This window comes from Phocoena sinus, chromosome 7, assembly GCF_008692025.1.
Source record: "Phocoena sinus isolate mPhoSin1 chromosome 7, mPhoSin1.pri, whole genome shotgun sequence".
NCBI lineage: Eukaryota > Metazoa > Chordata > Mammalia > Artiodactyla > Phocoenidae > Phocoena > Phocoena sinus.
In genome coordinates, this window is record NC_045769.1 from 26,464,875 (window position 1) to 26,484,451 (window position 19,577).

Here is a 19,577-nt window from a genome sequence, read left to right on the forward strand (position 1 = left end):
CAACTGCATTCGCAGTAATGTGAGGAAGCAACAGGCATGGCAGGCACAGGAACATACTGAGGATTTGTAGCTGGAAAGAGTTAGTAGGACATTGTGGATGGTGAAGGTTGGGCAACACTCACTGTCATTTCCTTCATTAGTGCTTTAACATTTAGTGAACAAGTGCTCTGTGTATCAGAGCACTGTCCTACGTATTTTGATGGAGAGATAAAATATCAAATCTCTACATTTAAGGAGATCAGAGTATATAAGAAGGCAAACAAATAGCCCTTTCTCTGATAGCACAGTGAGAGGTGCTGTGAGGAAGTGCTCCCAGCTTCTACTGGGGAAGTCTGGAAAGGCTTTACCCAGCAGGTGACTGCTGAGCTTCTAAGCTTCTTGAAACACCCAAATTTATGGTGTTTGCCTTTAGTTTAGCAAAAAAAAAAAAATGTTTGGGACAAAAGCAGAGGAAGGATTTGTTGTTGTTGTTGCTATTTGTTTTATAAAGGCATATTTCTACTCTCCTTGCCAACACTATATTCCTAAACCAATTGCTCATTTGTTTATGTGCAAGTGTGCATTCAGCCTCAAAGTGGAAGTGTTTGACAAATAAACAATTTTCCTAAATTAAAACTTTGGATGATGTATTTTTTTAATCATGAGTTTCCTGGATGGTTTCAAATCATGTTTACCTGTATGAGGAAAGGCTACACATTTTCTCTGTGATCTGCAATCTTATTACAAACACAGGTATGAGGCTTGAGTTAGGTGGAGAAACACTGTGCATACAACATTGAGGCAATTCTTACCTGTAGATTTTTTTAGCTACCTGCCGGAGCATTTTCCCATCATTGTGGGATGGCAGTAAAAGGAAAAACAAGCAAAAATAAATAGATTTTCAATAAGACATTTCTTTATTCTTGCAAAAAACTATCTGAGGCAAAACCTATATTATGTTTCTACATCAACAACCACACTAACTAAAATGACTAAATGCTAACGCTGAACAGAAATGGTCTGGACACACATAAGAAACATGCCTTGAAAAGAACAATCACACCTATAATTATGACTATGGACTAGCACAAATGCAAGTTCTTCAAGTCCAAAGAAAACCAGAAGTAACGCATTTATCTTTAACTCTTCCGGTGAGATTTTTTTTTTTTTGCTTTGAACGATTTATTTTTTATTTCTTATTATATGGAGGATCAGTCAATTCTTCAAAGGCTGCTATATTGCTTTAAATAAAAATTATAAATAATGGTATTAAACAAACAAAAAAAGAAACCATTTAGATTCCTCAAATTTCTGTTAGGGATGCAGTAAATTTGCATTTGTTTTGTCCACATTCAGCAATGCAGTCTTTTCTATTGCTGAAATATGCATAATTCCTCTTATTCTTTTCCACCAAAAGAGTCCAGTAGAGCATATAAAGACATCTCCAGCAAATATACGCAGTCTTCCTCCTCCACCCACCAAATAAAATTGGACTCTTACCAACAAACAAATAAAAAAAAATAGAAACAGGAAGGCTGATTGATAGAATTGGCCTTGTGCATACAAAAGTAAAGTGAATTAATTTTGTGCTCAGCTCTACAGCAAAGAAATAGCTAAGACTAACTCAATCATTATTGCTCCCCATAGCATCCTCACCTCAGAGAGTTTTCATTATTTAAAGGGGATGCTGAGAAAAGCAACAGTAACACAAAATAATGAATGACAGAGTTTCAGAATGGGGGTGAAAACTACTTCTCCATAGGCACCCGCTCAGGTGAGAGTTCTAAAACAGATGCTTCAAGCTAGACCTACAAAGTGCATGTTTTAAGCTCACAAGCTGATTCTCAGAATATTTTCTTGGTGAGCCAAAAACTGATTTAACTTTCACTCAATATTCAAATAACTAGATCAATAGCATGATATGATATTTAAACATCTTAAAATTAGGGTGTATTAAATTGGAATGGCATATGAATATATTCATGTTCGTCTATTTCAACTTGAATGCAAATATTGGGTAGATATGTCCCTATGAAGTTCCAAGTAATATATCTTCTACAGTACTTCATTCATGGCTTCTCTGGTTATTAATTTCTACTCTTTAGACATGTTTATGAAATAGTGCAAAGCACTTTGCAATCCTCCTCCCTGAGAAAAGAGATGTTGATTCTGACCCACCATGGCAGTTAAAAAGACACAGACAAGTTAGATTCCTTTCCACGTTGATCATAGTCCTAATTCTGCGTGTTACCCCTAACTCCAAGACAGGACGTAGGTGGCCGCTCTCCATTATTTCCCTCATTCACTCTCTCCACTGTTTCTGCGTAACACAAGGTTGGCTGGCATGTCATTACACACAGAAGAAAATTCACTTCATTCCCTACTTGTTCTGATACAAAATTTTATTCTGAGTTCCATTATAATAAAATAAGAGAAGAGACAGTTTGAAGACATGATTCATTAGCTTTGCGCCAGTGATTTAGATAAGGTTAAACCTCTTCAGAGTCAAATACAAGATGAATCATCTTAAATGAACATAAAGCTCATTTAACAATGTGATTTAGATATATGCTTCTCATCTTTATCTGCCCATATTGAGGTGCCCCCATTTTGTCTGCTAAAAGGAATTCCCACCAGAGTGAGGTTTTTTTTTTATATCAAGCTAGGTAAAAGCTTGTTTTAGGGACAGGGCTATAATATTTCTATTTTTTTCAAGGGAAAATGAAAACCTTAATTTGGAACAAACTCAAAACAGAATAATTACTAAAAGAAAGATAAACACTGAATTTGTAATTCAAAACTGTTTTAGAATCCTCAATAGGAAATGCTCCATTTATATTATATTGTAAATCAAGGAAGCATTATACCAAGAGAGAAATGTGCTCAGCTGAATGGAACATATTGCACTAAAGAACACAGTGTTAAAATACGTATAATAAATAAATTACCCTTCTGTTATTCGATATGTATTTGAGTACACTAGTATGTTTATCTTTACTCCTTTGAACATGAACACATTAAATCCATATTTCAGAACCGTGTCCTCTAAAATATACTACGTATACAAATTTTCCTTCCCCTACCAGCTTTCCTTGCTTTCAGAGTTCAAGGGCAAACTCTTCAAAGGTTACACGTTCATCACTGCATAACAGATTCTAAACAATTAAACAAAGAAACCCGAATAGCTGTGAGCCTGGCCTTTTCATAATCTTCAGTTTCTCTCTACTTAGCAGCACCAAATGACAGTCTGAAATTTTAGAGGGGGAAAAACGTCTTAAAAATAGAAGATCAGACTTTTACACGCTCTGACATCACCTTTTAACGGTTAGACAGGATGGCTCAGCTTCTACAGCGAGAAGTCTCTCATGTGTTCTCCCCGTTTTATAAACAATACAAGCCTCTCTCTTTCTCCTCGACTTCCGATGTAGATTTTGTTGTTGTTGTTTAAAATTCTACCCTACCCTGTCATCTCTGAAGATTCCGCCACTCACACTTAGTCTTCAATAATAAATGATAAAAGGAAATGGAATAAATTCCCCTTAATGAGGAAATTTTCACCTGGCACACAGGAGCTGGGGAAATCTCTTAACTGACTGGAGGAACGCCTGCAGCTTCGCAATTACCAGGGGAGCCCGCGTACTTCACTCGGTCCTCTCTTCCACTTGACTGGCTTTTATCTGATCCACCAACTCACAAGTAATACTAAACAAATTTCCCTCCAGATTGCACAAACTCTAATGTGAAAATGAGCACTCCACTTGGCCTACAATTATGGGATGGGCTTACAATTTTATTATTATTTTCTTTTAAAACATCCCCCAAAAGGCAGAAGCTAAGAAAAACACTAGGCCTGATGTTCAGTAATGACACCAGTTTTAATAAGGAAAGAGAACTGAGAAAGATGTATGTGCTCTGTTCCAAGACCCCTCACCAGCCTCTCCCCTGAGTTTTACAGGGCTTCACTGATTATTTTTGGCATTTCATGGGTTCAGGACCATGCCACAATCACAATAATGCAATCAAGTGGAGAAGTTGTCGTCTCATTTTTTCTGTCAAGGAGACGGGTTGTTACCTCTTTCCTTGAGAGAAATGAAAAAGACATTTTTCAAAAGCAGAAGCAGCATTTAGAAAAGCAAAGGATAAAACCCAGGAAATTGGGTAAGTACTACTATTTTCTCTTAATTTTTGAGAGCACCATGCCTTATTTCTGTACAGCAATGAGGTCTTTGGAAGAGTTAAAGAAAACCTTGAACTTTATCTCTCATGTCTGGGACAAACAGTGATCCGATGTTCATGTGAAACCATGACAGTATGAAAAGTATTTATTAGGATCTGGGTCCACTTAGCACTATCACAATAATGCTATAAAATTGCAAGCACTGATTTTCAAGGGATGACACACTTAAAATTATACTTCACCTTAAAGGCTATTACAAACAACAAAATCAAAACTATAAGAAAACCTTATGAGAAATTGATACAGTAGATATTTTTAAGTAGGCAATTTTTAAATTCCTGAATCCTATGTTCATTTTTAACCAATCTTTAGTGATCCCAATAATCCAGAAATATTGTTATATAACTTTTAATCTGGTAAGCTCATTTATATACATCATTAATATATGATGATTATAACATCATAATTATATTCTATGAATACCAAGTAATGAAAATGGGGAAAATAACCTAATATAGGTTAGGTTAATCATAATTTTTGATCCTTAATAAAACACATTTTGCATCTCAGTGATCTCTAGTTGAGAATGCTGTGACTCTCTTTCTCTGCCCTTGATTGCTAACAATGAAAAACAAACGGAAACCACCTAATCACAGTAATAAGACTTGTCCATTAGTATATAAAAAAGTGTTCTGCTACATTCAAAAGAGCAGGCTTCTACTAAGAAAATAGCTTTCACCTGATCAGATTGAGCTAAAAGGCAAAGTCTATACTATGGAATATTGCTTCTGTTATTTCTGCTTAGAAAATGTATTTATAATTTAAAATACACTCAGTGTATTCTTTTTCAAAAATGAAGAGGATGTATTCAGTAAGCAAAATCTTGGACTTTTCCATGAATATAGGTTTGTTATACATCCAGAATTTAAATCCAGTGGATAAAAAGAAATATTGTATAAGGCCCCAGTAGAAAACTGACATTGAATGAGCATTCTTTGATGTCACAGTAAGTTTATTTGGAAGTCCTATATTTTAAAACTTCTCCATCATCTTTGTTTAAAGCAAGTCACGTTTCCACAGAGTAGTTTTCCAAATACCAGATATGTTGTCCAAGCAACAAATATATAACAAATGTGTAACTTTCTTTGACTTTTAGAAACTATTACTTAGAATCTTATTAAAATTATTTACTTAAGTGAAGCCTATCTACTGATAACTACTGCATAGATTTTTTTTTTCTTGCTAAATGTAACTTGTGTAGAAATAATTTTTCACCAAATTTTTCTAGTTCTTAAATGAGAAAATGTAAGCCTTTTCTAGAAAGGGGAAAAATAAGAAGCCATTTCTAGAAAAATTGTAGAATTAAATGTAGAAAAATGTAGATGTAGAAAAATTCTAGAATTAAATTCCTGGTGACATGTCACACTAGATCTATGATAATTTGAGGATTACTATGTACATGGAAGTCAAAAATCTTTATCACTGAGGGTTTTTCAGAAGAAGACATATAATACCCAGATAGCAAAAATTCTCATCTGTTTCATACTAAAAACTATATACTCAAGAACCGAGTGAGTAGCTCCCTCTTCAAGTTACCTAGAGCTAAGTATGGTCAATTAAACCAGACCATCTGCTAAAGATAGGTGGTAGGTAGGGTATGAGGCAGTCTGGGCAATATCAACATAACCATGTGATGGCCATTATGTTATCATTACTATATTTACATAGGCAAATAGTGCCTAACTGCCTACTTCAACCTTAGATAGGCCAATATCACTGACTGAATCTAAAGTCAGGGAGGCAAGGCCACTGCCTCACTCCTCGAGATACGCATCACCCACTTTAGCTCCCAGGGCACTAGCGGAGGTTATGCGCCCATAAAGGCATCTCAGGTATGAATGAGAAGGTGAAAAATCCTGAGGGCCAGTGAGTGGTTATCTAGCATCTGTAATTATAGCTCAGGCAGACTATTTTGTCTACATTTAATTTCCGTTGTACACATCAGGAGCTTTTAACTCACACCCGCATTAACATGGAAGTAAGGCATTTACATTTTATTTAAAGAAAAAAAATATGTACATGTATGTATGTGTGCATATATACACACACGTATATATACTCTCATAAATACAGAAAAATTTAAAAAGAAAATTCTTACGCTAGCTCTCCATTCTCTTGAAAATTCTGTTTACATCTCTTAAAGGTGACTCACCAAGGCTTTCTGCTTTCCAGGCCCCCGCGTTTTCCTCACAAGGGTTTAGAGAAGGGCACATCTCTTACAAGGCTTCTGCTCTAAGTGGGGTCAACAATTCAGGCAGGGAAACACGCAGCTCACAATTTGACAGCTAAGGAGGAGCTGATCTCCAGCTGTCTGATTTAAAAGTCATATCTCTACAAAGAAGCTTTTGAAAAGGGTTAGCGACTAGAACTGAAGGCAGAAGTCCTGGGCTAGATTTCTTGCTTTCCTCTGACTGGTGTGACATAAAATATGACACACACCTCTGTGTGACTCAGTTTCACCACCTACAAAGATAGAATAGTGATTATTTTCCACCTGTATTATAACAGAAATTCACCTTAAGGTCACCAGAGAAATACAAATCTCTGTATCATAAGTGTTATGATTATATATTTTTCACCTTAATCTTTTTTGCTGGTTAATTAAATCAGAGCCTGCACTACCATTGTACATATTTATGAATATTTCTCATAAAAAGTTTTCTAGAAATTTGCAATTTTGAAAACTTAGATAACTTTTAAAATCAAAACTAGGTAGGGACTTCCCTGGTGGTCCAGCAGTTAAGACTGAACTTCCACTGCAGGGGGCGTGGGTTTGATCCCTGGTCGGGGAACCATGGCACAGACAAAAAACAAACAAACTGTAAATTTTGGCTTGTTCTCAACAGGCAATAGAGTTTACAATGTCCATGTAAGTATTTATAGTGCTCCCAGTATATATAATTTCTATTTGACTGTAAAAAACAATTAGATATATCCCCTTTTATTAGAAAATAGTCATTCAGAGACTTCCTAGCTAATTAGTAAATATGTAGTCACTTGAATAATGAAAACCTAGAGATGCTGATTTCCAGTGTCTTCCAACACAGAGTTTATATTCTGTTTATTTTATTTTATTTTTTGGCCACACTGTGCAGCATGTGAGACCTTATTTCCCCGACTAGGGATCGAACCCATGCCCCCTGCATTGGAAACACAGAGTCTTAACAATAGAAAGTCCCCAGAGTTTATATTTTGGACTACACATTTTCCGATTAATAATTTTGTGGGTCCCTTGAGCAACCAGGAATTGGAATATATTTTCCTCCACTCCAATCTCCCTTCTTTGGCATGACTGAAAAATTCTGATTTTTACTTTCTACCAAAAATATTTTTTATTAATTTAATGGGAATATTATCATACAAATATTATTGAGATTTTACTCTATGCAAGGTCAATCTCCAAGAAAATATATAGTATATAAAGAATTGAAAACCATTCTTATCTGTTTCAGAACTGACACTATTTTTTAGAATGGTGAAGTCCATTCTTCATTCACACAAATCAGCAGAAGCTTTTAAGAAAATCTTATAATAAAAGTATATTAAGACATGGTATTTGAAATTTGCCCTAATGGAATTTACAGATTAATTGGAGCATCCTCCTAGTATGTAGTAATTACAGAACAATGAGCGAAATTGTGTGGCTCCAACTATAACGTACATTGAGCAAATAGGTAGAGAGTATTCACTTTAATTTCTGTTCACAACCTTTATTTCCTTATAGGAAGATTCTCATTTTTATGAAATACAGCATAAATACAACAAAATAATAGCAAACACGATTTGTCACTTCCTGAGTACAATTCATCCATTTACCTACTTCTTTCTCATTGCACATTTGGTCCTTTTAGTCTAGCTCCTACTCTTTCCTCCCCATCAACAAATTTGGTGGACTTGCTCAATTCTCTCCCTCTCTGCTCTCCCTAAACCACGACATATTGCTGACAGTGTCTTCCTATTTATTTATTTATAATTCTCTCTTCCCTTGGTTCCCATGGCATAGAGATATATTGAAGGAAAGATGCTATCCTTGGATTCCAAAAGTCCTGAACTCAGATCGTGGCTTCCCTGTGCACTTCCTCTGAAACCTTGAAAAATTTATTTAAATGTTCTGAGTCACTGTCTTGTTTATAAAATATGGGGTAGGGTTGCCTACCTTCTAAGAACTCTTAAACTGTGATTTATATGAGATAACTTAGTACACAAAGATCTTAGAGCTTCTTGGTCCATTAAAAGCATCCTGTCTTATGTATACCTAAGCATATACAAATCTTCAAAAATAGATTACAAACCCATTGAAGGCAACTAACAATACGATTTGGTCTAATAACAGCTCCTAATAAAGAGAAATGTCATCAAGTAAATAAGCTATCATGCTGAGATCACAGATGTTGACATACGGATAATCTATTAAATCCTGGCTATTAACAGATACATAAATACATACAAATTATGAGTATATGTTATTTTAAACCAACTTAAGATTTTTGGAACTATCGAACATATAAGAATCAATAAGCAGAAAATATATAATATTTATTTTATTAATGATGTGAACATCACTCTGGAAACATTTTAGGTGAAACATGCATCTTGCCCATGCCAGACTCAAGTTCTCTCTCACTCTTTCAAAATGCAAAATTATTTGTCAAAACTATGAAAGCAATGTTTAAATAATTAATTCAATGAGGGTTCTCAGAACATTAAATATTTGATGTAAAATTTTATTCACAATATACCTGATATAATAAATTATTAGTTAGAAAAATTCATAGAGGCTTGTCAAATCTGTGACATCGCCTAAAATATCACATGGAACATAAAAACAAATTAAAAATAAAATATATTTTTGGCATTAGTTCACGGGCATGGAAATTCCCACAGTAATGTTCCTCTTTTCCAGAAGAAAAACTAACCTTTTTATGTAAGGTCCAATATTTAGTATTCGTGAAGAAGTTTATTAGATAAATGGTTTAGGGTATGAAGACAAACCATAGGATACTAATATGTAGTAACTAATAAAATTGTTTTCCTTTAGAGTCAATTACTTTATACATAATATATATTCAGCTTAGAAGCATGGCTAACTAGTAAAATAAGAGAATATATATTTTTTAAACTAGGGTGAAACTGAGACTTAGAAATATAGTGTGAGTTGATAGTGAAGTCAGAGGACATAACCTATTTTCTGCAAATCAGATCAATGGGTTCCACTAAAGTGTCCAACCATCTCTATTCTCATTCTACATTCAAAATAATAAACACCCAAACACTTAGTGTGTGTATATATATATATATACACACACATATATATACATTAGTGTGTGTGTATGTATGTATGTATGTGTGTATATATATATATATATATATATATATATATGAAGGTCCACAGACTGGGGTGGAGAAAACAACAAATGGTATCATAAGCATATATCATAGTAAAGGATCATAAAAATTATAACATGTGATTATACATTATATATAGTGAAATGTATATTTTTCTCTAAATTGCTTCTATATTAAATACCCTTTAAGGCTAAATGATTACTGTTAATTTTTTCTACCAAAAAGTATAAATTATCGTTAGAAAGTAAAGTACTGATCCTTCTCTGTCTTAAGCTTAAGTTTTGGTTTTTTTTAAATTTTTATTGGCGTATAGCTGCTTTACAATGTTGTGTTAGTTTCTGCTGTACAGCAAAGTGAATCAGCTATACAAATACATATAGCCACCCTTTTTTGGTTTCCTTCCAGTTAGGTCACCACAGATTATTGAGTAGAGTTCCCTGTGCTAAACAATAGGTTCTCATTAGTTATCTGTTGTATACATAGTAGTTATGCCTAAGTTTTAATGACTTTTAGGTGACACTTTTCCCTAGAAAACTTCAATCAAATACAAGCACAGAACGTTCTTGTCTGGTTTTGCCACGCCTCCTGAACAAGTTAAATAAAAAGTCAATAGAAACTAACGTGTGTAGGAGAGGACATTCAAAGAGAATGTTCCAGCTAAGGTGACACCTGCATTATTACATCTGCCAGAAGTTTGTGGCTGCAGGGAAATGGCCAACTTTACTGAGCTCAATTTAGCACTTGAATGCCCAAGTGGAACTCACCAGGCTTGCCCCAGATTGTTTTCCTAAGCTATAGGCACACCTATGACTTTTTAGCACTCACCAATGGATGTAGTTTATCAGATTGAACATAGTGATGTTCAGATGAAAATTAGGCCCTTCAAAAGCACACTTTCCTCTTTTTTTACTACATTGTAGCAATAAGTGGCAGTGAAGGGGGAAGAGAATATTAATATTATCAGAATTAAAAGTTAAAAAAAACAACATATGAGCCTACAGAATAGTGGACAAAAGCAATTTCTGAATAACTTGCATATTAATCCATAGTAAATTAAATTTATATCAATCATTAATAGAGAAATAAATCCAAAACTTAGCCACATATATGGTGCCCCAAAACTTAGCCACATATATGGTGTCCCCAAACTTAGCCACATATATGGTGTAAACTGTATCACAGTGGTCATATCCCCTACTTTTGAACATCTAAAATGGATGAAAACAGAGTCCTTTTAAACAGTCAAGCATTATGTTGCTAACATAAATAGCAGCATTGTGCAAAAAAAAAGAAAAAACACCAGAGAGCAAAATGGACCATACTGGGAAAATTGCCCAAACTGAATGAAATGCAAAAGAACAAGCAGTCATCATAACGGGTGGAAACTTTCCATTTGGTGATTTAACATGGTACAGCACAAGCAGTGGATGGCACCTTCTTTAAGCTAATCACTGAAAGAAGGATTCAAAACTTAATTCAACTTAGTTCCAGTCAGTAAAAGAGCAAAATTATACGACTTAGGCAGGTATAATAAAGTTCTTCAGCTACACATGTCAGTCAGAAATAGCAAAAGAAACTAAAAATTAAAATAAAGAAAAAAATGTAAAAAAGAGTTATAGGCAGGAGATAGGCAGGTGCTCAAAGCTGGTAATTAGCATATTCACATTTTTTCTTGCATATTCAGGTTGGTATTTTTTTTTAAGTATCATGACTGTCTTTCAATCTAAAATTGTTAATCCAACTTGATATTATAAATAAAAAGGTTTGGGGTGTAGTGTCTTTAAATAGTTCTTGCCCACAAAGAAGATTTACTACAGTTGACTAACTTCCTTACTTATAGTGAAAAATATCAACTGTGATATTTTTGTACCTGTGCTTATCTATTTATTACTAATATTGTTGAAACCTTTATCAAATGTGCTAGTTCTGTGATGATGGGACTATCATCGCTTTATTAAATACTGTCACTATGCTGGAAGTGTCTACTACATGTAGTCTGATTTCCTCCAGATGTTATATAATTCACCTTTCCACCTTTCCACATCCCTAAACATATATATATATATATATGTGTGTGTGTGTGTGTGTGTGTATGTGTGTGTGTGTGTGTGTGTGTGTGCATGTGTATAGGGTTTAAATATAAAACATCCTAGGCTCTGGAGTCCTGCTCAGGTTTGATCTCAATTCTGTCATTTATTAGCATGTGATATCAAGGACGTTGCTAAATATCTCAGAACCTCAGTTTACTACCTATAAAATTGGGATAATTACTGACTTTCTTAGGTTGTGGTAAGGATTAAATGAAATAATGCAATTAGAACAGTGCCTGATATGTAGTCAATAAATTCGTTGATCATTATCTTACACCCGGAAGGCGTTTGACGGAATCAAAATTCAAGTTTCTGTATTAACACATAGAGCTCTAAATCCATTCTTTTTTTACTTTAGAGAACCAGATATATCAAAAGAACCTAGCTGATAAAGACATTTGACATATTTATCTGTTTGACATATACTACCTGTGCTTCTGTCCTCCAATCCAGTTTTATTTGCGTGACTAGAATTGAATCTGTCTATGGACTAATGGAGGAAAGGATTACAGGTAAGACTTCTGTAATTTTTAATAGATCAAAATAAATGCATTTTTCTTCTAGTGAAAATGCTATATGGGAGGAGCATTTTGTGTAAAAGAGTCAATGTTGGTAAGATGAGTGAGTATGGGGAAAAGAGATACACTAAAGTCTGGATGGCTTGGTAGTGAAGGCCAATGAAGAGAGCTTTTGAAAATGTTGCAATTACACTGAAAATTCTGACAAGCTCAATTTTCCTAAACTACTTGCAAAGTGATCTGGTAATGTGAGGTTAATAGATCAAACATATGAATCCCAATGCATATGCATAATAGGCATTGGAATCCTCCATGATACAACTCACATCACATTGAGTAAAGAGAAACTTTTCAAAACCTAAAGAAATCCAAAGTGAAATATGTTATCACTCTAGATCGATTCATTCCACTACACTAGCTTATAAATTTGGGGAACTGCCTAGGACAGTCAACTTTCCTAGCATGCCCTCGAGAAGCAATAAACAGTTTAAGAAGAAAAAGAGAAAGTCAGTGAACTGAAGTATAGAAGAGAAATTCTTTGCTGAAGCTGTCTGAATAATGATTAACACCTAAGTTGGTAAGAATGGCTATCGCTCTGGAAGTTTCCAGAGGGTTGCCATTGCTATGATCATGTATTGAAGATAATAAACTGAGTTCTGATGGAAGCAAGCACTCAGAGCTGGGATGATGAGGGATACTGAGTTGATTATTCTAACACCTGTCTAACTTGGCCCATCACCCTGAAGAAGACTGGGATTTCATACTTCATCCTCAACATGAAACATGTTTATCTCCACCCTTCAAGGAAGTAAGAAAACTGTAATTTCTACTTTCTCATAGACATGTAAAACTCATCCATTATTTCCATAATGCTAACCTTGTTACAATCATTGTTTTTTTTTCTCTACTCCAGTCTGGACATTCACATATATACCTAATATGTGGGTATATTCTATTTGGAAGTCAAATTCTGGACTTCATTTCAGGTGACTGTATATAGATACAAGTAATAGACTGCCATCAATCTAAGTGCTATTCTCATCTTCTGCTAGTGAATGTATTTATTGCATTTCAGAAGAATTTTAGCATGATTAACAACTGTAAAGTGGGAATTTTTGTTCATTATTATAATGGAGTGCTATTGATCTTTTGATAAGAATGGCATTTGTATCACTAGCTATCATTGCTTCCTTATTTAAAAAAAATAGGTCTGGTATTAAAATAAGTGACAATGCATCATAAGGAAAATTAAGAAATGATACATTGCAAAATATATATGCAAATGCAAATCGTGACTCTGAAAATGAGTCTTAAAATGCATATATCAGTATAACAAGTAGCATTTTCATTTTCAGGGGGAATAAGAGAAAACTTTCTTGGACACTCATTATGTTCCAAGGGTCCTTTGCATTTATATCATTTAAGCTCCACAACAAAACTATAAAGGAGACATTAGCAGGAAGCACGTGAGGTTGGAGAAGCGAGGGAGGTGATGTGCCCATGATGCTGCAGTTGGTAATACTGTGCACCCACATATCTGACTGGCTCCACAGCCTGTGCTCCTTCCAGCGCACAGGAAGGAACGAGGTGAAACTTAACCCACATCTAGCATTCTACACTTTATCCTCTCTTTAAGTTTCTCCTTTCTCCGAATTAAGATCCCCACTGCCCATTTTCCCAGGGACTTATAAGAAAATTGCAAAGGGACCTGGGCACATTGGTACCAGAGACATGCTAAGGCAAGAGAATTTGGGGATTGGCCCAAATCAGACCAAATAAATAGCTACTTCCTGGGTCTACATCTAAAGTCAGCCTTTCGAACATGGGAGCAGTTGAAATTTTGAAACAAATCACAGATAAAAAAGAACCAGCTGACCTTAACCTTCCTCCAATATATAACTCGGCCATATAATGCCAACTGTTATTAGATAGCTATTACTGTTGGAGCAGTATCTGCCTTGACGACCAAGCCTCTCTGGATATTTGAAGATGTCATAATCCAGGCTAATCATGAAGATAATCAAAATAGGGCAAAAACAAACAAACAAACAAAAAAATGTAAGTCCTGCACTCACCCACCATCAGTTGCAATATCCTTTCAACTTCAGATCCCAATGTGCCACAGAATGACTGAGACAGGGAGCTTCAGTAGCCATCTGTTCTTATTCTATTTATCCAACACCTCTAAATAACAGTCATTATTGAATTGCTATGTGTGCATCTAAGATACTCAAAAAAATAAAGGACGTAAAGTGTCCATCAGATAATAATAAGTTCAGAGTTTAGGCTTACTAACACCATAAATCCTCTGTTGAGGTCTTGAAGCAAGAGACAATTGTTAAGTATTATGTTTTAGAATCTTTTAAATTATTAAGTTGTATAAAAAAATTTTTTATTGTAGATGATTATGAACAATAGAAAAATCTCTATTTACAATTATACTTATGCCAGAAAATGGAGACTTTATTTTAAAATGTCAATTTAACAGCAAAAAATGCAATAAAATGTTGAAGTCAGAAGGATGTTGTAAGTGATCTATGACTGTGAGTCGTTCTAATAATCCTCCAAACAGCTTTTTCACTATCAATATACACTTATTTCTGCTTAGTTAGAATTTCAACCTGCCTTCTGTTTGTAACAAAAACTATTCAATTAAAACATTGAATTTGTCCAAAAATCAGAATGTATATCAAGTGGAAATTTAAATCACAATAACATCTGCTGTTTTTCACCCCAGGACTCTTCCACTGCTACAGTTGGCATACTGTAAGTTTCTAGCACCCTCATGTGGTTTAATTGGAATGGTTTCACAGGCATTTGAAATCAGTTGTCTGAAACTGAAAACAGTGGAACAGACTATAATTCAACATAGAAGTTCTGCTGGCATCATAAACCAAGAAAGGAAACCTCAAGTCAGCAAAATTCTAAGATGAATGTATAGGCTCAATTCTTAGCTTCTATCTACTGTTCATTTTATATGATCACTACAAAGGATGACTTACAAGCAACTACAGCTAGTTTCATTTTTGGCAGATTGGAGTCCCCCATTTTCAAAACCAAGCATTTGTTGCGGGTGATTGTTGAACAGATGAAAAAGAACCTCCTTCTGCTCAAAAAGAAAAGCAAGTGCCCAGTTTGTGTACATTTTGATTAAGTAAACCCAGTAACCCAATTATATGTTGCAGTTTCTAAACAGTCGAGAAATCCAATCATTGAGAGCTTCCACTGTTTTCAACATTTTAAGCAATTAATTTTTCTACATTTACTAAAATCATTTGAGAATAATTTCTGCAAACAAAGTTTTTCCCTCTCTAAACATGTGCCTAGGCTTGTAGGTGAGATTTCTTTCCAGTAGTAGTGTATTTCAAAGCCCTCTTAAAGAGGAGAAGCTAAAGAAAAATACACTGTCTTTCTTAAACTGGTAATACATGTTCCTGTTATCACAGATCCAAGTTTAAAACCTATCTGTGACTTCATATGCCTGAGCTGCCTCAAAAAATGATCTTCTCAGAAAATAGAAAAAAGTAGATTTTAAAACACTGACATTATAGGAATGTTCTGAACATGAAATAACATTTTTAAAATAATTGGCCATAAAGCAGATAAAAATGCAAATTAGTGAGAGGTAAAGGGTCTATTAACAAAAATTTGAGTGTGGCTTATTTGTATGCTGAACTGGATGTCCCAATGTTAAAAATATCAGTAGAATGCAAGAGGAATATGTTTGCTCGTCAATACACAGCAATACGTAGGTTGATATTAAAAGAGAAGAATAGACTTCAGAACTTGGAAAATGTATAGAAAACAGAAATAGTATTCATTTCATTATTGATTAATAAAATTTAAATCTAGGTAATGTCTGGTAATTAAATAGCACATCAATCCATAAATGTACACCAATTTTTGTAAATTCAGAAGACCTAATAAAAACATCACTATGCTTCATGTCAAGGGTAGGGCAGGGGTAGAAGACAATTAAAATTATTAATAGATGCCTTTAAAAAGGTAAACATCTAAAAACTGCCATTTATTCTGGTTATGGCTATTGCTTTGCAGCATTGGCACTATTTACTTCATTGAAGCAGAATTTTGGCCAAATGTGTAAGGGTAAGAGGAAGACAAAACTGCACAGAAGATACCTGGAGTGAATCAGAGCACAAGTGCCTTACCTGTTGAGCCCTTTTAGTGTCTTTTCCATGCTTAAAATGTCACGCATCTTATACAAAAACCACTTGTCAATGGATGTGAGCTTCATAATCTCATCCAGGGACACATTGTCTTCCAAGGCCTGCCAAAAGGAGAAGAGATGCTTTCTTTGGCAAACATCTTATAAAGGTCTTATTTGGTTGAAAACAGCAGCCGTTCCTCTCCATGTTAAGAGAGCCCGAGGCTATAGACTGAGAATGAAACTGATATCACATCATTGACGTTCCTCCCAATAAACTTACAGATACTGCCAACTATATCCACAAATGGCATGCACAGGAGGTACTCTGAGTTAATCAGAGTAGTGTGTGCTCAGAAAAATCCCTGTAACAGGCTCTGCTTCCCTGCTTTTTATATGACTGTGTTACCAATTATATTCTAAATCTGGTATATCTTTTTGGCATTAAAGAGAATCTCTTGAAAGTATAGTTATGCCAAATTGGTAAGAACATGTAGAATCAATATAATGATCGCTTAACTTGTATTTTGGATAATTACCCTTTAGCATATTTAGCATATTTTTATCGCTTCATTCCATATTCACACAAACCAGTCATTGAGAATTTATGGATCACATTTGGCTTGGTGTTATTTCTCTCAAATATTACCTCACAGAACACTTCAAACAAAAAATTATTTTGAATCAGTTACTGTGACTTTTGTGCTAAGACAGGCATTTTACAAAATCCTAATATATTCCAAAACAATGTAGTAATAACTTCTGTTCTGATAGGCAGCTCAGCTTTTTCCTCAAGCTTAGTTTAGCAATTTCTCAAAAGTAAAATTACAGCTATGGGTCATTAAGCTGAGTACAAAAGGCAGCTGAAAGAAGAGATAAAGTCTCAAAACCAAAACCTTCTTATTCAAAAGATGCTTACTCTTATTCTTTTTTATGTTTAGATAATATTTATACTCAATGAAAAATGATAATCAAATATTTCAAAACAACATATTTTATTATGGCACTCTATATTTTTAAATCCCATTAGGAAATATATGTAACTAATAACTGCTGTTATATTTCAACCAAGGGAGCTTAATTTTCCTAAAACTTTTACTTATTTCTGGTATCAGAGAGACCATGATCATACATGTTGAGAAACAATATAGCTCATAATTCTATTGACTAGAATAAAATGACATTTAATGTGAATACTGAAAGACATATTCGTTTCGTAAGTCTATTTATGTTTTTTTGTTTAATTCTCCCTATAACTATAGCCAGGTTCCCAAGGACTTAATATTATGCCTTATTTGCCAAGGGATTAAAGGGACAACTGGCTCTTTGACCATCAACACTGTGAGGGGACTAGAACCTTAAGGTCGTAGTGACACTTCTGATAGACCAAAGGACATTGTCACACAGTCGCACACAGTAATTACCCTGTGACTGATGAAGGACCTAGAATCTGCAGTCATTTTACTGTGAGGAAGGACAACTAGAATCACATCCACAGTTCTGAACAGAAAGCAAGATCCTGCCAGTCTTTCAAGAGCTGCAGCTTTGCCATGTCACACAGCCGTAATGAAGTTCGTAATGACCCCAAACAAGTTGGAGGTTACTCTAATGTTCCCCAAATCAAAAATAATGCCCTGTATTCTCCCCAAATCAAAAGAGGTGATGATCCAGTCATCCTGAAATAAGACCGCTGCAAAAATCAGACCTCAGAGCAAGTTGCCCTTTCTAAGAATTATGAAAGCGAGCAAAGATTTACTCACTCCCTTCATTCTTTTTCCCCTTCAGCCCACCACACTCCTTACACTCTTTGTCAAAATCACCAAGTTCCTGGTTGCTGTGGAAATGAACAGTAATGATGACCTCTAACAAACAGAAATCAGTGCCTTCTCCCAGCACGCTGGCAGGCAATAATTTATACCTCAGACCCTGCACTTCTTGCTCATACTCTGTGCAAGAAAGAATCTCCACACATTTTCCCTGAATTCTCATCCTTTATAAGTCTGTTAGAAAAGAATGAGAGATATGCTTGAGTTTTACAGCCTCACTGGGAACTTGGAAATACTTCCCTTGTTCATCCACCTCAAAATGGCAGAAGTATGATTACTAGACTCAAGGAAAAAATCTATTTACCGTCCTTTGTCTGGAAAAAAAAATTATATGTATACATACATACACACACATACACATATATACACATGTATGAATGTTGTAGGTTGCTTTTTAAACAAAAGACTGAAATAGGAACAATAAAGAAGGTGAAACGGCCTTCTAGAATGACCTCTCATTACTAATATCACTCCCACCACCATGGAAAAATGTTAATTCTCTATTCCCTTGAAAGTCAACTTTGAGAAATGTCCATCAAAAAATACTAGTATCTCTCAGACTACTTCAGAATTTCAATGGAAATGAAATATTCTGCATTTAGAAACCATAAAGGTGAGGAGAATATACACTAAATGCAATGAAGGAAACATTCCCTCCCCTCCTTCTATATATGAGCATAAAAGTTGCAGAGTTCAAAATCACTAACAGCATTTTTCTGTCGCCACAAAGACCAGCATTTTTCTGTTGCTACAAAGACAAGTTACAAAGACAGATTCCCTTTTTAAAGACAAAATTCATATTTTCATCAACTCATTCCACATGTACATACACACACATAAAATGGTCAGAGGACTTTGTAGCTCCAGTGTGGTTTGGTACTGTTGGAGGATTAATACCTAACCTTCCTTAAATGTCAAAAAGCAATTCAAGGATTTCTGACCAGACAGATCCCAGCTGCCCAAATCACCTTTTATAAAATCAGATGAACTAAAACTTCAAAACTCTAAGCATAGTAAACATGAAAGGAGATTAATATGGCATTTAATTTGCATTAAAGGGAACTAGTGGGTGGAAGTGAGAAATGTGGGGCTTTTTTGTTCTATAAGTAAGACCAATAAAATAATTACATAGAAAAGCCTATAATCATGGAAGTTCTTTAGAGTTTGTTGTTTAAACACAGAAGAAGAATCAAATAAAGATTATTCTAGAGTCTAAGGTAGGACATACTAAGTGATACCATTTTACACAACTTCCTTTCTAAAATATAATTTTACACATTTTCGATGAGCAAGTAATGAGAGTGATGGGAAATCATAAGTCAATATTATCAAACATTTAAGAGTATTGATAATATATGTACTAAAAGGGAAGAACATTTTATCTATGTGATCATCCTTTAAAACTGCAGTGTTCCC

The 19,577-nt window shown here is 34.7% G+C and overlaps 1 protein-coding gene across 1 annotated transcript in view; it reads right to left on the bottom strand.

Moving 5' to 3' along the window:
* Positions 1-19,577, bottom strand: part of CPS1 (carbamoyl-phosphate synthase 1) — a 144,145-nt gene that overhangs the window by 51,626 nt on the left and 72,942 nt on the right. Inside the window, exon 21 of the mRNA XM_032637342.1 lies at positions 16,340-16,458. Coding sequence (XP_032493233.1) covers positions 16,340-16,458 — 119 coding nt within the window. The remainder of the gene's footprint in view (positions 1-16,339; positions 16,459-19,577) is intronic.